At 37.7% G+C, this 25,728-nt stretch overlaps 1 protein-coding gene across 9 annotated transcripts in view; it reads right to left on the reverse strand.

Annotated features, from left to right (window-relative positions):
- PCLO (piccolo presynaptic cytomatrix protein) overlaps positions 1-25,728 on the reverse strand; it is a 323,553-nt gene that overhangs the window by 161,705 nt on the left and 136,120 nt on the right. For 8 of the 9 annotated variants that reach the window (XM_071424028.1, XM_071424025.1, XM_071424027.1 and 5 more), the window contains exons 4-6: positions 20,285-21,496; positions 8,270-13,334; positions 5,885-7,893 (exon numbers count right to left, since the gene is read on the reverse strand). In XM_071424028.1, the coding sequence (XP_071280129.1) occupies positions 5,885-7,893; positions 8,270-13,334; positions 20,285-21,496 (8,286 nt within the window). The remainder of the gene's footprint in view (positions 1-5,884; positions 7,894-8,269; positions 13,335-20,284; positions 21,497-25,728) is intronic. The other variant, XM_071424030.1, reaches the window with a different exon arrangement.

Here is a 25,728-nt window from a genome sequence, read left to right on the forward strand (position 1 = left end):
TATATAGGAAATACTTCACAGGAAACAGTAGCTTGGAATGTTAATAGGACTCTAAATAGTAAATAATTTAGACCACTGGTGCAAAAAAAAAAAATAAATCTTGCTAAAACCACATGGTTAAAGGAAAAGATAGATCCTATTTTATTATTTACACATGGATAAGATTGTTGGGAATTGTTTCTAAATGTGACAGAGACTGTCTTTGTAACTCAGGTCCCAGTGAATTTGCTTGAAGCACACAAAGAAAGTATTTGACAATATTAAAGCACAAAAGAAAATTGGTGGGGAAAATCTACAACTTCTTGGCCTGAATTCAGGCTCAAGACAAGATTTCCAATCTATAAGCAACGGATCAGCATTCAGGTCTAAGTGTAGGGCCTGTAAGGCCTCAGTTGTTATGTGTATTATCACAACTTCCAGGCATTCCTGCATGGAAGCCATATGAATTATGCAAATCAGACTTCTTCCAGATCATTCTTTAGGACTGGTTCATGCATGCTCAAAATGAAGGACCAGTTGCCACCAGTGTCTGGAGAATTTTCATTAAACCACAGCCCAGTGATGTCACTTAGAAGCAAAGCTAAAAAAATAAAAATTTAAAAATTTAGATACTACCAAAGATGGTTCCTCACTCAACACCCATCTGTACTGAAACACAAACAGCAGCTGTTTCTGCTAAAAGATAATTCTTCCTTTATACAAAGTACATATTTTGCAGAAACCAAAATGTTATTCCCTTTTTCTGGGCTGAATCATAGAACTAAGATGGAAAATTAAAAATCATTGAATTAAGGCTTTTGCAGTACAATGATGTGACCGTCTATGTCTCAGACCAAAAATCACTTCTGAATATTTTACAGTAACTAAAAGAAACATAACAAAGTACCAACCTCTGTTAGCTGGAATTAAGCTCAGATAAAAAGAAACCAAGGGAAACACCTATGTCTTGTGCTTCAGCAGTATAAGAATTCTGATACCTGTCATTCTGGCATGATATTAAGAAATGAACCTACTCCCTGCTTCTGAGGAACCTGAGCAAACAGAAATATCCACCTTCAAACAGGGTAATTATCCCTGCCTTTTTCTCTCTATTCATTATCCATGGAGAACACTCCTTGCTGAACTACAAGTCTGGTGATCAGCTTAGTCCTGAATAAACAAGCAAAAATCAGATCATGGATGTGATAGATGGAAGGTCTTAATTCTACTGGGAACAAATACCTTGTTTTCCCTTTTCAGTGCTCACGTGTGCAGCACGTCTGACACTGCAAAAGTCACTTGTGGATTCCCCATCTCCCTGCAAATATTTAAGGCCAGGTAGGATGTGGATTGGAGCATCCTGGTGTAGTGAAAGGTGTCCCTGGTGGCAGGGAAAGTTGGAACTAGATGAATATTGAAGTCCCTTTCAACACACACCATTCTGTGATTCTGTGAAATCATGAAGTTTTAACCTTCTAGTTTTAAAGTTGAGAACTTCCAAATACCACAGAAGGTGATACACATTAATGTGTTAATAAAGCCATCTAAAATAAATTCCACTCCTAAACTCAGTATAATTGTGCTCTTAATATAGCAATAGAAGAAATCTTGCATTTCTTATGTAAATAAAGACACATTTTGGGGGATTTCACTTGAAATAATTACTTTTTGTTTAACTACATTATGAAGACTTGATTTGTTTTTCCCTTACAAGGATGGTAAATCACACCAGATGAAAATGTCAAGAAAAGTCTCTCTTAATAAACATATTGATAGGATTTACTCTAAGTGTTGAAGCTTAAATGTACAGTTTCTACCCTAAAGCTGACAGGCTGTTGACAGATGTGTCTTTGCATCAGTTTCACGAATACAAACACTTCTGCTGAGTCTGTGCATTGCTTAGCTGGGGATGCTTTATGTGTGTGACAGGTCATGTGCAAGATCTTCTGCAATTCGCCTCATTTTAGCTGAACAGACATTTTGCATCCAAAGGCAAAAGGAAGACAACTCCCATCTTTAATTACACATATGCAATCTGTACAAGTGCCAAAGATGACTGTGACTGGCATGTGACTTGATTCTGTGGCACACTGGTGTAAAGCCGTTCCCTTATTATGTTAGACAGGTACTCACAATTTTTTTGTGGCTGCTGAATGGATGAATTGCAATCTTCACTTCCAGACTCTATTGACAGCTCCTGGTGCTCTCATGGAAACCATTCCTATGGCTATTCACCCTATTGAACCCTACCATGCTGGACAGTCTAATAAAATCAGTGCTGGGGAGCTCATTGCCACAGGGAGTGCAAGAGACACAAAGCTCACAAAACAGCAAAATTTGGTGTCTTTGCAAAATGTCAGTTCTAATGGGTGGCTTTCACAACTTTTTCTGCTGCTGACAATTTACAATTTTAATTTTTTCTTGACTCAGCTCTACTGATTGCTAATATATATCACTAATGGACAGCACAGAGGAACTACAAAAGCAGACAGAGTGGCAAGCAATACTTTTTCTTTGGATGAATAGGAAGGCACCATCTAAATTCTTTCTAGTGTTCACACAGAGACAATGACTATAACAGACCATCAAGTGGAATTATAACATAACCACACAGAAAAATTTCTGTTGTCAGAAAATTAAATGTGACACCACTGAAAGTAATAAAGTAATATTACCTGTATGTTTTTATTATGTGATTAGCTAGCAGGTTAATTTTCAGCATTTCACTTTTACTAGATTAGTAATGATGTTGTAATGATTTCCTCTTCAAGCTGCCTTAAAGAAGGCAATCATATTTAAAGCAACAGTTCTAAGACATATTTAATCATCTTAGTCAGAGTCTCCATAACATCCTTCCCTGAAATGTTGTAAAAAAACCATTTTCTATTGGAAGAAGTGCATGACCGATGAAAGGGCACTGTCTGAGAAACGTTATCATTTCACTGTAAATCTTCAAAAGAGATCAGTTTTATTCTTACTCTTTTAGTCCCACCAATTGTGTAAGGATCAACTTTTTTTGCTCAATTGTTATGAAAAAAATGTCTGTGAATCATAGACATGAATACCCTTTTCACCTGAAATGTTTATGAATGCAGACAAAGACATAACCCTGATTCATGAGCTATTAAAAAAGTGATAGGATATTCATCCATGCAAAAAATATTCATATACACATTCAATTTCCTTAAGGTAGTGAAAGATCAATCTTTCATTTCCATTTTATTCTTTTATGTTCAGCTCTAGTAAATTCTCTTTTTCAGAGTGAGCTGTTTTGGAAGTTTTTCCATACTGAACTTCACTCTTTTGAATGACATAACTGTCCCCTTCTACCTTTCCATTTTTTAACTAGGAAATTAGAAACTCTGTGTCAGGAGGCACAAAAGCATGCACAGAGAATTAACAAGGCTTAGCTGCTGTGGGCACTGTACATACAAAGAATGAATAAAAAACAGTTCCAGTGCCAAAAATATTTCGAAGTTAAGGCAGCATCTTACTTCCACACTTAGAAGGATAGTCCAAAAGTGATCCTATATTTAAACTTAAATATAGCAACACCATGTGGCCTATAGTTGAAAAAATGTCAACAAGGTTTACACTTTGCCAACAATGACACTGTGTGCATGCTTTCACTGAACTTTTGAATGTGATAAAATGTATAAAAGAAATCACTGTCCAGTCTTTCCTGTGCTTCAAGATGATGCAGCCCTAAACCCATGGTATAACAAATGGACATGCTGGAGGGAATACTGTAAGTCTTGTGGAAACTAGATAATTTAGATCTTGTACTGTAGAACTCTCCTTCATAACATAACTTGAATGAATAATTGAGAACTGAAACTGATATAGAAACTGCAAAAGCAATTTATGCCACTGTTTCCAGATGCTGATGAGGTCAGTCAATTATATTCTTCAAGGATCACTGTAAATATTTTCTTTCTTGTTGGTCATGTGCCTTTTTTCCTCCTTTAAACTTCATGTACCTGACCTCAGCATAAGCTATCTGAAACTCAGACACATTATGAACAAAACTCCATCAGAGAATAAAAAGCTTAATTCTTGACATAGCATCAAAGCTGAAGTCAGCCATGATGGTCATGGGAAATTTGCAGAGCAGCTTCCTCACCCTCTAATCTGTGGCCAGGTTAATGCAGTCCACTTTTTACTCATGGAAGTTTTTTTAACTTTCTTGTGTTTGTCTACTTGCACCCTACCTTCCATAAAAATGTCCCACTCCTTTATTTAGGCTGCAACTACTTTGAGACATGGGCTATTTGCAGCCTGATAGCTGCACACTAGTGGAAACCATATAGCTCATTGCTGGTTGGGCTCAAGGCAAAAGCGTAGAGAACATGTTGGTACAAGAAGAAACAATGGTGTACAAGCTCTTTGTTTTCATGTCTCATTAAAGAATAATGTATGTGTTCAACTCCACTGTAAAGACCTTTAAACAATGAGTTGTTTGTAGAATTCATCATCCATCATAGAAGGATACCATTTATATCAAATATATATGTGTATCTGTGAAATAAGTGAACTGAATAATTCGTTCTCAGAAATAGTTTTACTATACTTTTACAATTATAATATTTTACAGTATTATATCTACTCTCCATTATTAAGAAGGACCCAACACTTTCTTACAATCCATGAGCAACCTTTTTCAAGATGCTGTTCCAAATCCTCTACATAAAATTTAGTGCTCATGCTAGTTTCTCCCACCATGCTTATCATTCATTAGTGAATGATGTTTATACAGAGCACCAATGCCATAACTATGGCTTTCCCTTGAAACTTCCAAGTACTGTTTTCCAAGCAGTAACAGCATGGGAAGCATTTAATACTGCACAAATACGTGAAGCTGCAGGAACTACTTACAGTGGGAGCCGTGGAGGGTATAACCTGATAATGTTGTATTTGAAAGCCACTACAAATTATCAAACAGAGAGAACAAACCCTCTTTATCCTATCCAGTCTGTACTAATCACTGCTATTCACAGATAACTGAACATAAAAAATAAATATTGCTGAATGGCAACTCTTCCAGAATTCTGAAAAGATACTGATGTATCAACTGACAGAAGGGAATGATAAAAGGACAGCCAAGGACATATTATATTTTAAAGGTACTTTTTTTTTCTTTTTTGCCAAGACTTATTCCTCTTATTTATAAATATCAATCTGATTCCCAAATATGAAATCTTATTTCTCAAGGAAAAGAAATACTGCAGAAATTAAAATTTTGATCCTACTGAAGTCAGCCTCCTCTGACCCCTATAAGAAACAGTCCTCAAAACTTGTATAACTTCCTGATAATCTTCCTTATACAAAACAAACAAATTAAAAATAGATTTTTAATATGAGACCTCTTGGTCTGAGAAAGATAAAAGATGTACACACTGGGACAGAAGATTATCCACAGAATCACACATGGCTAAGAAACCTCATGAGGGTCCAAAAGGACAACTAACTAAGGCAATTATAAATCTGGTGTTATCTGCCTCTCAGAAGGCACATGCCTTCATGGTAAATGCACTATAGACTGTGCCACAAGAGTTGGATGTTGTATGATTAAAAAGGAAATGCTTTCAATTTTCTGAAGCATTGCTAGTAACACCTACACTGGCAATGAATTGCCATATAAAGCATAAAATGCCATCCAAATTCTGAAAATTAACTTCTTGTGTTAATTCCTGATTATTAGTAGTATGGGCTTCTTTGTTCCTGGCAAAGCAGTGAATGAACGAACCATTGCTTTAGACAGCAGATATTCCTCTTGACTTTTCAGCAAGGTGTGCAAAAAGACTACATACACATGTATTGGAAATGAGTGTGTCTGTCCTCATGCTGTACTGATAGCTGTAGAATGCATATTATAAAAAAAAAAAAGCAAGCAAATACTTCTTACCATAAAACCCTCAGTGTACTGAAACTGAGCTCTGGAACTGTCTTCTGCTGTGGGACTCAGGGGCTTAGGATCAGACATAGAGCGTTGCATCATCTTTGCTGTCTTTGGGCTTGATGGAGGAACCTTGGCCATGTCAGCATGCAGCATCTTCTGAGGGCTGATGTCATCAGTCATGGGTTTTTCATAAGGTACAAATGCTGACTCTATAACTTTGCTGGGTGAAACGGGTGAAATGGGTGAATAGAGAACTTTGGGAGATTTGGGAGGGGAAGGGACTACCTGTAATGTGGAGTCTGGGCGAAGGTGGGATGTGTAACCTATCTCTAATGGTGTTGGACGTTTTTTATCTTTCTGAGGAGATGAAGCTGACAGATATTGGGGACTTTGAGTGTCTGCTGCTGTCTCTGTTTGACATCCCAGACTTTCTCCTTTGTATGTCTTTTCTGGAGCTGAAATATGCTTTATGATTTCAACCTTAGCATCCCATCGGGCCCTGATTGAAGGTGTTCTTATTGTTCCTACAGGTTCTGTTTGCACAGAAATCTCTGCCACTGTCTGAACTGCAATACTAGATACCTTGGAGAATGGTTTGGCTTTGTCTGCCTCAGGGGTGCTCTCACTGAACTTCCCTACACGAGGCTTCCGTCTGGATCTGCTGGAAAGATCCCATTCATCTTGATCTTCATCATCGGTCTGAACACTTGTATCAACACTCTTCTTAGATCTCCGTCTCCTGTTGGTGTAACCTCTTTCTGCTCCATCTTCATCATCAGTTTGCACTCCACTGTCCACTATTTTTTTGAAACACCGGGGCTCTTCCAGGGTCTCCTCAAACTCCTCATAGGGACCACGTAATTTTGGCATAGAACTTCTCTTTTTCAATTGCTTCTCCTCTCTAACATCAATGTCCTTAAGAGACATTTCTGAAACTGAGCTTAGGATACCAGACCTGGGTATGTATTGGGTAATGCCATCAGACTGAACTGTATACCATGCTTGACTTTGTGGAATTTCAATACCCAGCACTCCTGAAGCTGTAGTGGTTGTGTCATCGGTAGGCCAAAATTGACCATTTTCTGTGCTTGCATACTGTCCTTCCAAAAGTGTTTGTTCTGTGGTAGTTTGTGGTGACCCAGTTCCTGAAGGGTCATAACCATACTGATATATTTGACGAAGTTTTTGCTCCTCTAACTGCTGGTGGAGCTGTTGTTGAAGTTGTTGGAATTGTTCAAGCTGCAACTGCTGCTGGGCTAGTGTCTCTTGTCTCATCATAAACTGAGCTTGTCGTTCCTCCTCCTGCTGAAATAAGAGATGATGTTTCATGGATTGCAACTCCTCAAGCTTTTTTTGCACCATAAACTTTTCTTGTTCCCTAAATCTTTGAATTTCCTGACGTTCCCATTCCAGCTCTTCTGCAAAGCGCTGCTGCTTAATTTTCTCAAGCTCAAGAAGTTCCCGCTCCAAATCAAGCTGCTGCTGTTTCCCTTCTTCAGGGGCAATGAGAAGGGCAACCTCATCATCAATTACATCTGTATAAACTTCAGATGCTGTAGTTAAAGCAGGTATCAAGCTGGTTGGCTCAGTGGTAATAGTTTCTATAGAATGAGGTGGTAACCCCGTCTCCACACCAATGGCAGTAATTGCCTTATCTTTTTCAGCTGCCACAGTCGTCAAGAAACTATATGATCTTGGGAGTGGTTGAGTCTGTTGCAAAGTTGATAAAGAGGGCACTGAGTCAATTGTTTGGAGAGTAGGTAGATCTCTGACACTTGTACTGAAAATAGAACCGGGTTGTGTGGTGATGGCAAATGTGGATGGGATTGGAGTTGCTACTGAAGAATAAACAACACCATTGGATGATCTTAAAACACTTCCAACGCCAAACTGGGAACCCACAGTGGAGACCATTCTTGCTTGGGAATACTGTGGTGTACTGAGCCCGAGGCCAGAAATCTGCCGAGTCTCTGGATATGGACCTGTAGTCTTGCTTGAGTAATCCATAACCTCACCTGAAATTACAGGGCAAAGTTACAGTCCAGTCCCACAAAAGAATGCTGCTTTGCGGATTCTGAAAGTCATCCCATCTTGATGAAATAAATGGGAAGGGGAAACTGCATGCAAATCTTCAGGTTAATGATCTACTTTAGATGTGAAGGAAACAGCATTTCTGAACATGCAGGCACATGCAGGCACCTCTGTGCAAACACATACGTAAAATGAAGAAATGAAAAACACGTGTAATCCGGAATAATTTGTCACACTGTCCAAAAGAAAACAAAATAACAGAAGGAGGAGAAAAAAAACAATAAAAAAATTATCCTGAAATGAGGTGAGGAACATCAAAATTATATTTCAAAGAAAGATCTGCTGCTGTGTCATACTGACCTGTAGTTACTCTTCCAGAAGTAAGATCTACTGCTGTATCAGTTGCCCCAACTCGATAATCAAAGCTATTCTTGCTTCTGTATGCAAATAGTCCAGCTTCTGATAAATTTGTGTCAGACATAGATGGTTTCATACCTCCAATTCCTCGGTAGCCGTATGACCCTGAACGATCATACTGATAATGGTCATCTCTGTAGCCAAAGCGATCTTCAGGAAGTGTAGTAGAAGGCTGCTGTGCTGTACAGCTCCTACCAAATGGCAATTTATAAACCATATCACAGCAGACAGCTCTTCTCCCTGCAGTCAGATCTACAGGCTTTTCATCATCTTCTATTACTGTTGTTATGATACCTGAAGCAGTTTCATCCATTGTTACCACTGTTCTGTGGGATTTTGTAGTGCTAAGGTCAACTGCTCCACTCTCTACTGGCTCCTGAGAAGTGGAGAGATCAGTCCAACCATTTGTAACCCCAACAGGTGGTACAGTAACAGGCTTTGTAGTAGCCCATGTCACTGCCTGTGTTGAAGTACCTAGTGATAAATTTATTGGCACTTCATCTCTACCTACAGAGAAGGCCTGGCTGCCTGTTACTCTGTATGCAGGCTCGAAATGTTTTGATGTTGTTAGCTGCAGCGGCGTTGTCATGGCGTGCCCCAGATCCACAAGGCTGTCTGTGCTGGTGGTGTAGCTCACAGTGGCAGTGCAAGTCATTACAGTCACTGTCTCAGTGACTGCAGGCAGAGAAGCATCAGCAACACATGCAGTGCTAAGATTTATTATGGATGGCTGGACAGTACTTACTGGCCGTCCACCTGTGTCACTTGCTGGCATTTGCCTTCTTACATCCATGGAAACAGCAGAGAGATCCATACAGCTGTCCCTCATTTCAATGTCCATCTTAGTTAAAGTGCGAAGGTCGATGACATCGCCCAAAGGATGGAATCTTCCATTCTCTCTGTATCTGGGCTGGTCTACAATATGTAGTGGCTCTGGAGGTATAGTAATAGCAACACTACCTAAACCATAACCAGGCACTGGACCCTTAACCACAGACACTGTGGTCTTGGTTATGTCTGTTGTGACTACTTCTGGTTTTGAACTAGGTATTTTTTCAAAAGTTGATTGTGTTGTCACAGGAATAGCTTGAAGTGCACCTGAAATATACATACTCTGACCTGCCATATTTTGAATATCCAGAGTTTTCATGGATGTAGTAAAAACTGGTTGCATAGGTTGGGGAATCTGTTCTTTAGAAGGTGCTTCTAAAGGCCAGCTGGTAACAGCCTGGCTAGTTATAGCTTCAGTGGGAGTTCCAGGCTCAGATGGCAATGTGATGACAACATAGGTTTCCTGTGAGGGTTTTGCCAACCTTGGTGAAGATTTGTTAGAGTGTGGAGACAAAGGGGAAGTGGGGGACGGTATTTTGTATTCAGCTGTGGTTACCAAATTCAGAGTCATACTTGAAGTCAATGCCAAGCTTACTGGTTTGGGCTGTGTTTCTGCTGGCTTATGAACAGCTATTGGGAGTGGAGGAATTGCTGGTTTAGGAGCAATTGGTGGTTTAGTTACTTCAGGTGTCCTGTGACTGAAAACAAGCCCTGCTGGAATGGAGGATGGTTTGGGTGGTACAGGAGGTGGTGTTGGGGTGTATGTTTTAGTGATAGGTACCACATGATCCTTTAGAACAGCTGTGGACTCTAGTGTTGGAACACTTGTGACTGGAGGTATCACTGTGGGAGCTGTTGCCGCTGGAGCCTTAATCTGTGGCTTCTTTTTGGGATAAATGGCTGGCTTGGGTAAAATAGGTGGTGGTGGTAATGGTGGTGGAGGAGGTGGTGGAGGAGGAGGAGGTGGGGGTGGAGAAGGATGAGCAGAAGAATCCAAAGAAGAGCTTCTAAAAAGAGAGAATACTTTGGCTGAAACAGCAGGAGCTGAGGAAGGCACAGAGACCATGCTGGTCTTACTTACAACACTGTGAATGAGTACAGAGGATGTTTCTGATGCAGGCTCTGTAACTGGTACTGGTGCTACACATATAGGTGGTTGCTCAGATGCAGCATTAGTCAAATCAATCCTTGTCATATCAACACCCAATTCTTTGTGTGGCTCTTCATGACGAATTTTGACACTGCCAGCCTCTACCGTACTTTTAATTTTTCTAGCTGCTTCCTTCTCTGCTTTGGATGTATCAAAGGTAATGATGTCAGCTGCATATTCCTTGGATTTTGTAACTGTAGTTGCCACAACTAAAGGTGCACTTTCAGGCAAACAAACTGCAGTTTGCTCCACACTCTCTGCATCTGATTCAAGAGATGGTTTTTTAGTGGCTCCGACAATAGATTCATAAGGCATGCTCACTTCAGAGTACTCTTTTGCAGATGTTAAGGGAACCTGTGTTACTATCCTGACACCTTCAGAATCTGCTGGTTTACTTACACCATCTGATGGACCTACAAATCCTGTGGTTGCACTATCTATGGGTGAGGAACTATCTGTGGTAGAAACTGAAGATGTAGATGATGTTAAGGAAGCTGTATCAGAAGGTAAAACTGATGCAGCACCTTCTGATGTCTCAGAGTAGGTCAATATTGATGTTTCATGAGAAATTATTTCTTGAATTTCTCTGGCATAATCTGTTAAGTATTCATCTTCAATTTCCTCTGCTGTGAAATGCTGTGTTATTTTAACATCTGGGATAGAAAGTGTTGTGCTACTGACAGGTGACACATCTGAGATTGCTGAAGTAGTGCTTGATGTTAACGATGTACTATCTACTATTTCTCCACCTCCAGACACCTTTGTATCAGATGTGGGAATGAAATCTGAAGCTGGTTGTGTTGGACTAGACCCTGGGGTTAGCTGCATTTTCTGCCTTTTCATAAGCTCTTCATAAGCAGCTTCTGCATCTAACAAATGCTTTTCCTCCATGGTGGAAGTTACTGTGCTGTCTAATACAATTATTTCATGACTTTCTGGGATAATGTAAGAACTAGAAACGATATCTTCTTGAGGCACAATAGTATGTAAAGTCTCAACACTATAGTAGTCTTTCTCTAGATCACTAACTTTCTGTGGTTCACCATAGACCTGTTCTGAAGCTCTTGGCTTTTTCTCTTTTCCTCTCTGTTGTATATATTCACTGCTCTCATCTTGTCTCATAACAAGACTAGTATCAATAGTTCCATTGTAAGTATCCTCTACTAAAGATTCATAAATATAATCCTCTATTAGCATTCCACCATATAAAGATTCTTTTTCAAATACTTCATCTTTTTCATTTGACATTTGAAATGATTTGGACTTATGCATCATCTCCTCATATACCTCTTCAGCACTTTTCAATGTCTTTTGACCACTGTCTTCTTTTGGAAGTCCAGTTGGTTGTTCATCTGTTGGTGAGTATAGAGAGACGGCAGTAGGCAATTTGTAAACTTTTTGCACTTCTATTATTTTTTCTGGGCTGATTTCAAAACCTTCAGGTTCTGACTCAATGCTGGGTGAATATTCAGAACAAGAGGACCTGTGCAGTTCTTCCATTTCTGCAGCCTGTCGTAATTCTTCTGTTGGAGATGCATCTTCAATGGGAGAAAGATTACTTGGTGGAGTCTTTGGACGTTCCCTTCTTCTCTGGGCTCTAAGCTCATCCTTGTCCTTTTTGGATTTTTTGCTAGAACTTTTTCTTTGTTGCTGTTCTAATTCGCGTTGTTTCTCTTGTTCCTTTAGCAGTTCTTCCTCTTCCCTTAGTTCTTCTTCTTCTGAAGAATCTTCAATAGTGGGAAGAAGAGGACCATGTGTCCGATGCCTTGCTTTGCGCTGTTGTTTGCTCTCCCCTCCCAGCTTTTTGTGACTAGGACTACTGTCACTGTCTTCATCAAGTGATGACACTGAAGTAGGAGATGTACCTGGTGTGAAGCTAGAAGCATGTAAACTAGAAGATCCTTCTCCTCTAGATCTATCTTCTGGTGAATCTGTAAGACTCTCCATCTCTAGCTCAGGCTCTTCATCAAAATATAAAATACCTTTTTGTGGTTCAGATACTTCAGAATATTTGTTTGTTATTGTACTGTTTAGTTCTATTGTTTTGAAACGTCGAAGGCCTCCTCCTCCAGATACTGCAAGTTCTTCACTGTCTTGACTTTTACTTTCCCTGTATTTTGGCTCTGGGCTTTCATCAAAAGTCTCATCATCGTCATCATGCCATGAATGTCTTCTCCCTGCATCCTCATCATAGCCTGCGCTACTTTTCCGTGTCATTCTTCTGTGCTTTCCAGCTGTTCCTTTGGCTTTGCTTTTCACTTCTTCTTTCTTTTGGCTTTCAGCTGCACTGATCTCTTTGAGTTGATTTCTAATGAATTCATCATCTTCGGAACCTGAAGCATCTTCATCAGCACTCATCTCTATAATCTGTTTTCTAATGAAGTCTTCCTCATCACCTGATCCCTGGCTGTCATCTCGTTTGTACTCATCACTGCTTGAAGAACCAACACTAGTTCTTCTTTTTCTCCTTGGGACAGGTGAGTTTTCACTCTCACTGCTGTCCTCCACAGAGTCATAGCGTTGTTGCCTTCTTGCTGATATGTCATCTCCTTCATGCTCTTCCTTGTACTCTGCCTGGGAGGAAGCTGTTCCTTTGCCCTCTTCTACAATGGTTCCTTCACCTTCTTTGATAGCTTTTAAGTCTTCCTCATCTGAACTGTAAGATTCTGCAGTGATGGGCAAAGGCTTTGTTTTAAGTTGATCCTTTGTCTGTTCACCATATGTTTCTGAAATCTCTTTGCTTTTTGCAGATTTTTCATCAGAAAGAGTGCTTGCCTGAGCTTCTAAAATTGAGAGTACAGTACTTTCCAATTTAGCTAGATCTGAGGGGCTTGGTGGACTTTCTTGTGAAATGGCATCTTTTTTACAAATTTCTTTGTGTAAATCCTTTTCATCAGTGGGGATATGACTTGGAATTTCACCAAGTGAACTTGATATCCCGTCAGAAGAATACCCGGTGTCACTCAGACCTTGTGGACTTTTCTGTTGCTGAGAGCTTGATGTGTCTGATTTGTCATCCTCCTTTTCCTAAAAAAATAAATACATAACGCGTGTGTATATATTTATATATAAATTCTTAATGTCTCCTGGCAATTAACAAGTGATTTTTTTTTCTAAAGGATGAGTTCACGCCTCAGATGAAGACTGAACACTAATTTTGCTATTCAAAGCTATTAGAATAAAACAAAAAATGCCTCAAATTTTGATTTTTTGCATTGATTCTAACGAAGCTTTGTATGGCTGTCCACACTGGCAACTGATTTTGCTAGTTTCAAGATGAACTTCTCTTTTCAATATAAAATTTAATTTTTTTAAGAACACTTAGTAATGATAACCTGCCATTTGATCACACATTCATGGGACAACTTGCCCAGGGGTTTATTTATTTGAAGATTTTATTTACTATGTTTCAAAGCTGTCTACATGGTTTTCAATACAAAGTAATATAGCTTGACAAATGTCTGCAGAATTTCTGGAGTCTGCTCCTTTCTTTTCCCATTCAACATTTTATAATTATCTAGAAATGTGTTAAGTTTTGCACTCATTATTTGATTTTGTTGATTGAAGTATTCCACATTTCAACATGCAACAGAATACATAGAGCAGTGAAGCATGATTTAGTGACATCTGGAATGTCCCCACATATTGGAATGTCCCCTACAACTGGGCACTGTACAACTATTTTTTGAGTACCTCATAAAAAATAAGTTTTTTGGTAAATTGGTAGTGCTGAGCAAGCTGCTGGTAGGGGCAGTGTAATTGCAGGGAGGAAAGCACGATGGTCAGCCATTGATTAAAGGAAGCAAACAAGGCAGGCGTTCCTGACTGAGCATCAGAACCAATGTTTTCCTTCTCATCCCTAATGAAACACCCTTTGACATTCCAGATTCTTCTACCTCATTCTGACCGACAAGCATCTCTATCTCCTTCTATAAATAACAAAAATACTAAAAATATCCTACAGAAAGTATTTCTGGACCAGTTTCACTCCTGCTTCTCGCAGCTGTGAAATTCTGTGTACTTAGTGAAAGTACCTCATTGTTCAGCTAAAACACCGTTCACTTTCCAAAATACAGGTCACCATAGCTCTGCTCTGGGCTGACAATTTTAGGAAGTGTCCCCAAATCCACTGGCAATTTGAGAACAAGCATCTCAAAGTTTCATGATTTTAATAATATGATGTGATCTTTATTTTTGTTAGGGCTCTCAATAATAGGTCATATTTACCAACTTTGCTAATCTAAGTCAGTGATTTCTGAAGTAGAGCAAACCATTTTTTAAAGGTTTAATTTATGATCTTCATTGGTAACAGAATTACTTGAAAAGTAGTTAAAAATACTGTGGAATAAATATACTAGAAAAATTATCCTGAGTGTTAATTATAATGTTAAATTACATTTACACTCAAGTTGCTATGAACTACAAGTATTTTCAAAGTTTATTCACACTAAAGTTACAATTAGGGTCAAAATATCAAAACCCAACTATTTTTTATAGTCAGTGATGTTACTTTTTATAACCAATCAGGTTTAGGTTTTATATACATTTAAGTTATGTGTTCTTGCTTTTAGCCATATCACTTTGAACATAATCCTACGCTCAAACACTAATATTTATATTAGTATCAAATATTTATATTATTATTACAGTGCATACTAATTAATATTTTATTAATTAATCATCATTCACAGGAGTGATTTATTAAATGGTTTGCAAAATCAGATATTACTTTGAATATAAACTGCATTTTCAGTTTATATTATCAAGATTATCAACATTATAACCAATATTGCAAATTCAAATATCTGATGTCACAGCAAAATCCATTGCAAATAAAAATCCAATGTGAAAACAAATATTTCTAAGGACTTCTTGAATGGTAAAGCTGTGATTAATACATAAACATGGAGAAACCTGCAATTCTTACAAGATCTTTGGAAAGGCATCACTATTTGAAGCCTACAGCTCTCAAATTCTGAAGAATCTAGTCTTGGATATTCTCTAGCCCTTAAGGACAGAATTATGTATGGTCTTTACAAAAAGTCAGCAATGAAGCAAAAGTAAAAATTTCAGGTTTTGCATGTTATATTTACATTTTTTTTCTCTTTATTAAAGAAGAAAGTTCTTAAGGGAAATTTATTTTGCTGTGTTTCAAAAATACATTTATCATTAAAATCAAACTGTTTTCCCCTCTATAAATAGCATGCTCCTCACTAAAACTTCACCTGACACTTGATTGTCATTTTTTCATTTATGACCGGTATGTTCACACTTATGAAGGGACACCCAACAAAACTCATTATGATCAATTTAGATGAGCTACTGAAAAATGCAAACATTGCTCAAGCTCAGAAGGTTTCCCAGGAGCTGATGGACAGAATCCATCCTGTGAAAGTGAACCTTTCAGACCTTGGCTCTCCAAGATGATGTGATACCGTCAGTTGCAAAGCAGAGACAGAAGGCATCGACTCAACAGTTAAGCACAGAAAAAGGTAGAGAACAACTGGTCATGGAACAGCTCCAGCCATTCTCCTTGCAGCTGAGTCCAATATCTAATAACTCCTGTGACCTAACCAGAGGAGATGGCAGCTGTTGCCCACCCTGGTGCTGAACCTCAGGGAATGACATAAATGACTGCTATGAATCCCAGAAAACTGAATGTGAGAAAGTCTGCTGTTGGTATAGTAAGGAGGAGAAAAAGATCAATATTGAGGACAGACTTCATTTCTCACTACAAATAAAAAGGATGAGAAAAATCTAACTTTCTTTTAAAAGGTTACCAAAATATCAATATATTTTCTAATGTTTTTTGTTTGTATCACTGCCTGCACCATGGTACATGCAAAAATTATCCTTTATATCATGTTTTGAGATCAATATGCATGTAACTTACAATAAGCAATACTTACAAGAAAAACCTCTGGGCTTTTATTCCCTATTTTGTGTAATGTGAGACTTAGGATATTGCCACTAGCTACATCTATTGTTTAAGGACAGATAGCTTATTTTCTGTGGTACTGGCTATCACATCCACAAAGACAGCATCATTGTTAAACTTGCAAACATATCATAAACATAATATTTTTAGATGAATGACAAAATATTGCCAAAACAATGTTGATAAAGATCATATATATATTCCACAACTCTTTGAGACTGAAAAAATGCATTTAAATAAAAAATCCTTTTTTTTCTCTTGTAAATTAGGAAGTACTTTGGCACATGTTGCAATACTGGGCTTTTCTGAATACTTCAATGGCATTTCCTCTGAGTTTGCCTACCGTGTTTTTTTAATACTGGACAAATTTAGCTCTGATACAGACATTGATGAGAGAAACTTCTTGAGAAATGAGGAAGAAAGAGATTTGTAAAATCTGCAGTCTGGATAAGACTTTAAAAACAGCAAATGCACCCTCTCTAACTAATGTAAAAAATGATCTAATTTCAACTGTAATTGTGCTATTCCTGTGGCATTTCTGTGATGCCAGAATCAATTAATTTTACAAGTATTTTGTATTAGAATTTTTAGCTTTATAAATATTATTTTTTGTACTCTTCCTCATTTTTATTATTCTTATTTGAAAATATAAAGCTTGTGGTTCAAAAAACAACTGGATGTGGTACTTGTGCACATGTTTCAGTGGTGAAAGTGGTAATGCTGAGCTAATGGCTTCATGATCTTAGAGGTCTTCTTCAACCTTAAAGATTCTATGATTCTATGAAAAAGTTCCATCAGTTACCAAACTAAAGAAATTTATTAAAAGAAAAATATGGTTAAAAGAAAAAAAATTTTTTTAGAAAAAATTATTTCTAGCTAGCAAGATTATATTCTGTTGCAGAAGACAGAAATTTTATTTTGCAAAGGAACTCATAATTTTTAAAATGTTGGGTTTTTTATAGAGGAGATAAAGATATCTATATTATTAAAAAAAAAAAAAAAAGGTTTCACAAAGTGGAAAAGAAACATGGTTGACTAAGCTCCATAATATACATTCCAATTTTATATTTTCAAAATGAAGCATTTTATTTGTATCCAGAAAAACTGCTTACAGACAACTTTATGCTCCTTTTTCTATCTCTCTGGGCTGTGTTTTGTGGCATGTGTTATAATAATGATGCCAATCAACAAAATATTAATATTTATCCAATTACTCAACTGAAGCATGTGATCATTCCTTAGTAATCAGAAGAAGGTTGTAATAAGGGTACATATACATTTATATTAAATACATTGCAAATGTATGCCAATTGACAAAATAGTAATGGGTTCATACAGATATGCTGAACTACCTCTGTATAAATTTGTGAGTTTACAAGATGGCAATGAGCTACTGACAAACTGCATGTGTTAAACCTCCAAGATTTCTAGGCATCCTTGTTAGAACAACAAACTGCTATTGCTATGTCAATAGTCAATATTATCACACAGTTTCTCAGGGAAAGTCAGTTTCTGTAAAACATGAGCAGTCAGTTTATTCTTTAAAAACAATTTGAAGATATTTCAAAATATTATTGAAAAAATGCTTTGAAGAAAAAAAAAAAGGCTTTATGATTCCTTAAATCACACTTTGAGACTCAAACATCTAAAAATGTTTGAATCTTGAAGTCATTTTTTATTTTTTTTAGGATACCAGAGCTCTAAATTCAATTGATATCTGTGATTTGCCCTGAGCCTGAAAGGAGTCTACAAAAAGGATAGAGTGAGAATATTTATAAGAGCATGGACAGGATAAAGCAAAACAGCTTCACACTTACTGAGGGCAAATTTAGGTTAGATATTTAGAAGGAATTGTTTATTATGAAGGTGGTGAATCACTGGCACAGGTTGCCCAGAGAAGATGTGGATGTCCCATCCAGGGAAGTGCACAAGGCTGGGATGGATGGGGCTTTGAGCCACCAGGTCTAGTGGAAGGTGTCCCTGCCCATGGCAGAGGGGTTGCAATCAGATGAACTTTAAGGTCCTTCCCAATACAAAGCATTCTATGATTCTATGATTTCCCATGGATTATTCTACTGTTTGTACTGAATCAGAACTTTAGCCTTTTCATGGCTTCAGGGACTTATTGCTGCCTTTTCTTTTTTTTTTTAAGTGAAAAACAAGATAGCAAAAATTGCTTATCTACTATTGGAAAGCTGGAAGAGTTAGTAACTACCATTTCCACAGAATTGAATATAAAATGACAGTAGTTTGTCAAGTGCAGAAAGGTTTTTCCTTGTATCCCTAATTAAAAATATACCTAGCTGAAATCCTCCATATAATTCCGCCCTGAAATACATGTAAATTATATTCTTTAATGTGTACATGTTGTCTTTTACCTAGTGAAATGGAAGCAACGTGTGATATCTAAATTGGCATCACCTCTTCCACTTTTATCACATCCTCCCTTGGGAAGAGCTGTGTCTAGCAATGTTTGATGAACAGCACAGACAACACTGAAGTACTTCAATAAAGAAAAATTAAAAATAAATCAGAGTTAATTTTACTAAGCACAAGCTAGGTGAGAAACCTTCTTTATTTTTAATACTGAACAATTTGAAATAGGATTTTCCAAGATCATCTTTTTGTTTGGTCCAAAAGGTAGAATTTCTGGCTATGTTACTCTAAGCATAATTCAGTACAGTCATACACCATAACTCTTGATATGATCAAGAGCAGTAAACATAACATGTGATAGGAGTTTATTTCAGACAGGAGACTTGGTTCATAAAAATAGTATTTTCCAAAGCAAAATTTCTGAATTAGAATATTTTTCTGTCCAGATATCTTAATTATCACCAGGAAATACATAAAATAAAATCAACCAAATCCTTGATCTTTTTGACTAGGATTATTTGAAAACATAATTCTGGCAAAGGTTAAATTCTTCCCCTAAGGCTACTCCTACTCTTGTGGCTGCATTTCTCTTCACAGAGAAAAGCAAGGCTCAGCTTCCCAAGGATATTTTCTGGGAATCCCAGCAAGGAACCTCAGAAAAAGAAAAAACAATTCTTATCTCATTTGTTGCTCCTCGTGTTGTGCTCATGTGGGAGGTGTTCTGGAGATTGCTTAGCTGAGGTGACCGATTGCATCCACATGTGCGTGTGTTGGGACTGTCAGGAGACAGTCACAAGATTTTGTGGAGTTGAGTGCTTGTGCAGTTTCAGTTTAAATCTATTGTAATATAGTATAGAATAATATAGTATAATAAAGTAATCAATTAGCCTTCTGATGTCCATGGAGTCAGATGCATCATTTCTTCCCTTTGTCGGGGTTACCCTGGGTTTACAATATACCCTCATAACACACTACTTTCATAACATAATAATCAGCACCTCATTTGCAGTGCTGATACAAAACCCCTTAACTTTTCATTTCTCAACAAATTGTGCATGCTATTCTTTTCAGCTGATAAAATGACCTCTAGTACATGCTATTATAAACTCACCCATTCCTCTGACTTGAGAGCCCACAAGTACCCTACCTGAATGTACTTATCTATATGAGATAAAGCAATTAAATAGTAAAAAGATGTAAAGATTACATACTTTCATGAACCATGTTCAGGCATCACAAAGTATTCCTAAAATTTATATTATATTTTGTTATTGCAAAGCACTGTACATGTTACTCTCTCAGAGTATTCCCTTTTGAGATTGAGAACTGTGAAAACACTCCAATTTCAACAATTAATCTTTGAGGTCTGAAGAGTCAAGAGATCAAGGTAAATAAATCTGAAATATTGGAAAAATTATTGAACAGGAGCTTTGCCTTAGTTTCAAATGCTTAACTGCTTGAGACTTAAAAACAGACAAGTAACCTTGAAATGTGCATGTAGAGCATAGGACTAACTGGTGAAACTTTCACTCAATGGGAGTCATTGGTTTTATCATTTTGAATCATTTTGTAAAGAGAATAACAGTAAAACAGGAAGGAGAGGGTCTGCAAGGATCAGATTCTAAGGTGGAGAGAGAGAATTGGGAGGGAGAAAAACACTTACTATTTTTTCTCGCACTGCTTCCACGTGCTCGGCTCCTGGCAAAGGTGCTGTTTGAACAGGAATTTCTGCTTCCTGAGCTTTTTCAGCTTTCAAAACCTCTTGTGAAATCCCAGTTGTCAAATCCTCTTTCTTAACATCTTCTTGCTCCTTAGCCTGCAGTCCCTTATAAGGTGCTTCAACTTCTGCTTTCTCTTCAGCACCATGGTCTTTAATCTCAGCTGTAATTTCTGCCTTTTTGTCTTCTGGGTGTGGTGTGCTCTTTTCTGGGAGCACAGTTTCTTTATCTTCTTCCAATGTGCTTAGGGGGATCTTTTGGTCTGCAGTTGTTGTAGGAATTTTATCTGCTGAAGGTGTCTTAGAGAGTTTCCCTCGCTGAAGTTTTGTTTCTTCTTTTTGACCTTCCTCTTGGATTTTATCCACCGATGAAGTTTTCTTTAATTTTTCATGTTGAAGTTTTATATCTTTCTGAATTCCATGTTGGATTTTATCAACTGAAGCTGCCTTTGGCAATTTTACCTCCTGAAGTTTTGTATCTTCCCTCTGAGCTGCAGGTTGGATTTTGTCAGCTGACAGTGCCTTTGCCATTTTCATCTGTTGGAGTTTTGGGTCTTCTTTCTGAATTCCCTGTAAAATTTTGTCAGCTGAAGGTACCTTTGCCAATTTTGCCTCTTGAAGTTTTATGTCTTCCTTCTGAACTCTATGCAAAATTTTGTCAGCTGAGGATGTTTTTGCCAGCTTTGCTTCTTGAAGTTTTTTATCCTCCTCCTGAACTTCCTGCAAAACTCTGTCATAGGAGGCTGTCTTTGTCAATTTTGTTTGCTGAATCCTTGGGTCCTCCTTCTGAGAAGCAAGCTGGATTTTATCAGCTGAGGGTGTCTTGACAAGTTTTCCCTGTTTAGGTTTTGCATCTTCCTTTTGAATTCCTTGCTGGATTTTATCAGCTGACAATGTTTTTTCCAATCTCTGAAGTTTCGGAGCTTCCTTCTGAACGCCTGGTTCTTCTTTTGGCTTTGCTGCTGCTGGAGTGGGCGGTGTGGAAGTCTTCTGAGGGGAATGGGAGACAGCAGGCACAGGACGTTTCTGAGGAGGAGCAGGTGCTTTGGATGTTGGTTGTGAAGGGCCTGTTTTCAGAAGTGGCACCTTGCCCATATCTCCAAGTTGTCCTGACATTGCCCTTTGGGTCTGGCAGTTTAAGCACAGCCATTCCTGTACCTGTGATACAACAAACATAAGAAGTTACTTATTTGAAAAAGTAACAATAAAATCATGCAGTGTTTTCAGCTGATACAGTTGAATTCTTTCAATCTGAATGCTATGCATCCTGGTAAGTTATTTATTTTGTTTTCTGCTCTTGAAGGAAGCTCCATAGCACCATTCCAGAAATGGAGTATATCAGGTTCTAGAAAGCCAAGATGAGCAAATATAAAAAGGCACTGTGAAAAGTAACAGCAACAGCATTTTTCCAAGGTATTGATGACCTATATGTCATCAAAGTTTGCTGACATATTTCTAACATATATTTCTTTCTAAAGCCTCTATAATCTATCAATAGGTACCTATAATTTTGCTAGCCTGAGAGAAAGGGAACCAACTGGCAATCGTGGCTGTGTTTCTCTCAAGAAATCCTCTCTTGAGGTTTGGTATAGGTATCTGTATAAATTCATTATGGCTGTAACTCAACAGGAAGATCACCTCTCTGCTCACTTCACTGCTAAATCCCTGCTGCACACTGGCTCCTCATACTCTTCTTCCCCAAAATCAGAAAAAGGACAAGTGCTTCTATGTGTGCAAAAGATTTCCTTGCCAGTTGCCTAGCTACTACATGAGAGGAGTAATCACACTGTTTCCAGTGGGATTTAGCTCACAGTTCCTTTAAAATAGCAAAAGAAAATTTTAAGCACAGAAAGGCACTGAAAGGAAAGAAAAACGGTCTCTTCTGGATACTAGAATAGCTAATGAAGGTTTACTTCACTAGTGCAATATGAGCTTCACTGGTGGATAAGTGGTGTATCATGTGCAATAAAATCTACATTTAAAAATAGCTGATCAGCAATTTTTATAAGTGATATATAAATTACAAGAAACACAGATGATATGACAAAAAATCTTAAGTAAGAACAGCTCAAATGTGCTGGTTTTATGGAAATGCAACTAAGGAGAGGCTATTTAAAATTTTGGTCTAGGCACAAGCAAAGCAAGAATATATGCATTATCATTCAGGTCACCAAAAAGTTATCTTGTGTATTTATTATTCTACTTTTATAGAAATGACCAAACTAATGAGCATCCTAGTAATTGACACAAAAACATTTAATAATAGTACCCAATAATGCTGTCCCAATAAATGCAGTTTATCAGCTGAATCAGTAGTGTCCCCTAACACTTACTAAATCCTTTGCAAATCCAAACTGAATGTGGCTCTGAATCAGACTATTATAATTTAGGTTTAAATTATTTTCTGTTGAAAAAAGCATTTAAATAATAATCCTCCAGGATCTATTATTCTCCTTAGGAGTTAAAGTATTCCAACTACACATCATTTGTTGAGGAAGCACTAAGAAGTACAATTTATTTTTTTAAAATGAATGTTCAAAACATAACTCATTTTTCTTGCAAATATTTCTTTTAGATGGGTTTATCTGGAATTCTTAGCACATTCTTTCTTTTCCTAGAAAACAGTATTGGAAGCCATACATATGTTGTGTACTGTCTTTTATAAACTGAAAATAGAAGCAATGCTCCAGGAAACAAATCTGCCCCACAGAAAATCATTATATTATTATTAGAAGTCTGAAATGGACTAAAAATGCTAGATAAAATGTAGCATAAAAAGGCTACTGAAAAACAGATCCAATTTCATAGTAGCTTTGATTGTTTTCTCATAAAGTTTGTGGAGATCAATATAAAAAAGTTGGCAAAATAATTATCATAGTTATTTTTTTTTAAATTTATTGGAGGGCTGAAAAGATTTTAAACCCACAAAAAGGGGGTAGATTTTGCTTTATACAGTCAGCCTGAAAAATGCTCATTTCCTAATGTAAGCAGGAATAATGCCATTATTATTTGTGCTAATATAGCTTCAGTCAGCACAGGGCATGAGAATAAGACAGTACTTAAATGTATTAAGCTTTTCAGAATCTAGCCTTAGCCATCTTTAATTACATAAAAACATAATGAAGTGGCTTCTGCCATGAAATAATCCATAGTTCAAAAAATTACTGCTATATAGATATTCTTTATGAACATGTTCATTTATACTTTAAATTCACATGTTCTTTTCGCAGTGCCATTTGTTTGAACTATTTTATTTTTATTTCTTTATATCCAGTTTCTAGGGTCTCTGTGTTTGTTTCTTTTCTATCTGCATTTGGGGTACATCTACACTTGGCTCTCCTCCTGTTGATGCAGATTCCACCTCATACCTCCCAGCTGTAGCCTACTCACTGCTCATGCACTTGTTCCTTCTCAGATTCATCATCACTTCCCTTTCCCTCATTTAAATCCTTCACGGACTCCATTCTCTGGATGCCCATAACAACTTCAGCAACTTTAGTAGTGGTACTAAGTGTTTAGTTACCCAGTCACTGTTTCCACTGCTTGCTGTCTCTATTTAGTGTCTTTACCCTGGAGTAAATTTCAAGGACTATGCTTTGTGCTGAGCATATGGTAGAATTCTTAAAAAGGAATATAATGACAATTAATATGAAGAAAGGAATTTGATGATTAGCAGACTGGCAAAATGCACTAAATTTTATCAAAAGATGGAACTCCCAGACTTGCCTCTCTGCCATAATGATGAATGTGATAGTAGGGAAATAACCTGGAATTGTCCAGATATCCAGTGATTGAATGAACCTTGCCATTGTTCTCTTGAGCTTCTTCTATTTCTGCATCTATTTACCACTTTGTTTTTTAGTGCTGCTGTATAAACAGTGCACATACTACTCCCAAAGCTATGTGTTTCATATAATGGTTTTTCATTACTATGCAGATATCTAGTCACAAAAGAATGTACAAAAACCATCTTATAGCAACAGGCCTCTAGCTCCTGATTCCCTGTCAGAATAGTTCTCTGTAAAATCAAATTTTGTACCATGAAGTCATATGCCTTAGTCTTAGACTTGTCTTTTCCTCAGTTAACCTCATGCCCTTAATGCAAGCTTTTCCCTAAGGCTACCTCTTCAGTTAGCCTGTCAACCCAAATTTATTAGGACTTGGGAAATGGATATCATCTTCTTTTAGCAGTCTTCACTAGATAAATCTTCTTATTTCTTTACAGAATTCTTCACACCCTTTGGTCTCTGAATTGGCCATAGACATTTTGATTGGCACCACAAGTGATACAAGAGCTTTAGTACCCTGAATCCACAGCTCTCTCCCTGGTTTCAGCAACCCTTACAACCCAATATTTTGCTGGGCAGAACAAAATAGCTCTGTCACAATGTTCTCCTCACATGGTTTTGTAATAAACGAATGTCATTATGAAAAGGGCACACATCTAGCATTCATTGTCAATGTCTGTTTTTCAGTCATCAAGCAAGAGCTCTGCCCTGCTTGTTACAGAATGGCCCTTTCTACAAACTAAAGGAGTGAAGGAACTCTTGAAAGGCTCAGCTCAGAGTTTCGGGCATCTGATTCAAGGCCTAGGTTGTTACAGCACAGCTGAGAGTCCTCGTGTCAGTTTTGTTGAGAAAAAGGCTGCTGAGATGGTATTTTAGAGAAAACCAGGTGATATAAGAAAACTAAAAAAAAAAAAAAAAAGAGTAAAGCCACATAGGGTCACAGGCAGGGAGAAAAATTCAGGAAGAAATATCCTGACATGAAGAGGTACAAAGCCAAAAGGAAAATACAGAGAAATGGATGGTAACAACCCAGCAAGTGTGCCAAGGTTGGCTGGTATGTTCCAAGGGGGTGGAGAAGTTGATGCTTGCTGACCTGACTGGTGACTGTCTGGCCAGCAGGCACTATCCAAAGGGCTCACTGAGGTGGTGAATATGTTAATATTAACAACTCTTCATTGGCATCTGTCTGCTGTGTATGTTCATCCACAAATTGCTCTGTACTCCTCAAGCCTGTGCATCCTCCTTGCTGCGTTGCTCTGCCTGTGGTAGACACTGCCTGAACAAAATGCAGAGAAGGAAGGCTACATTCCCATCTAGAATGGGAATGCTGGCCTCAGCAGTTCTTTGGGATGTGTGATCTACAAATTCAAATCCCACACAAACTGAGGACTTTTAGATCTCCTGCCTTTAGTAGAAATATTCAAATTGCTAGATCTACATATAAAAAAGTTACCACCTATGCCACATAGTTTGATAGAGAAACATAAATATTCAGAGCACGACCACAAAGACTGTAGATCTGGCAGAAGAAAAAATATACAAAAAACAAAATACTAAAATCTCACATTTTCTCTATCCAAACAGTGTTAGGCAGGCAGGAGG

Source organism: Agelaius tricolor, unplaced genomic scaffold (genome assembly GCF_023055355.1).
Source record: "Agelaius tricolor isolate 1412-34295 unplaced genomic scaffold, bAgeTri1.0.p SCAF_3, whole genome shotgun sequence".
NCBI lineage: Eukaryota > Metazoa > Chordata > Aves > Passeriformes > Icteridae > Agelaius > Agelaius tricolor.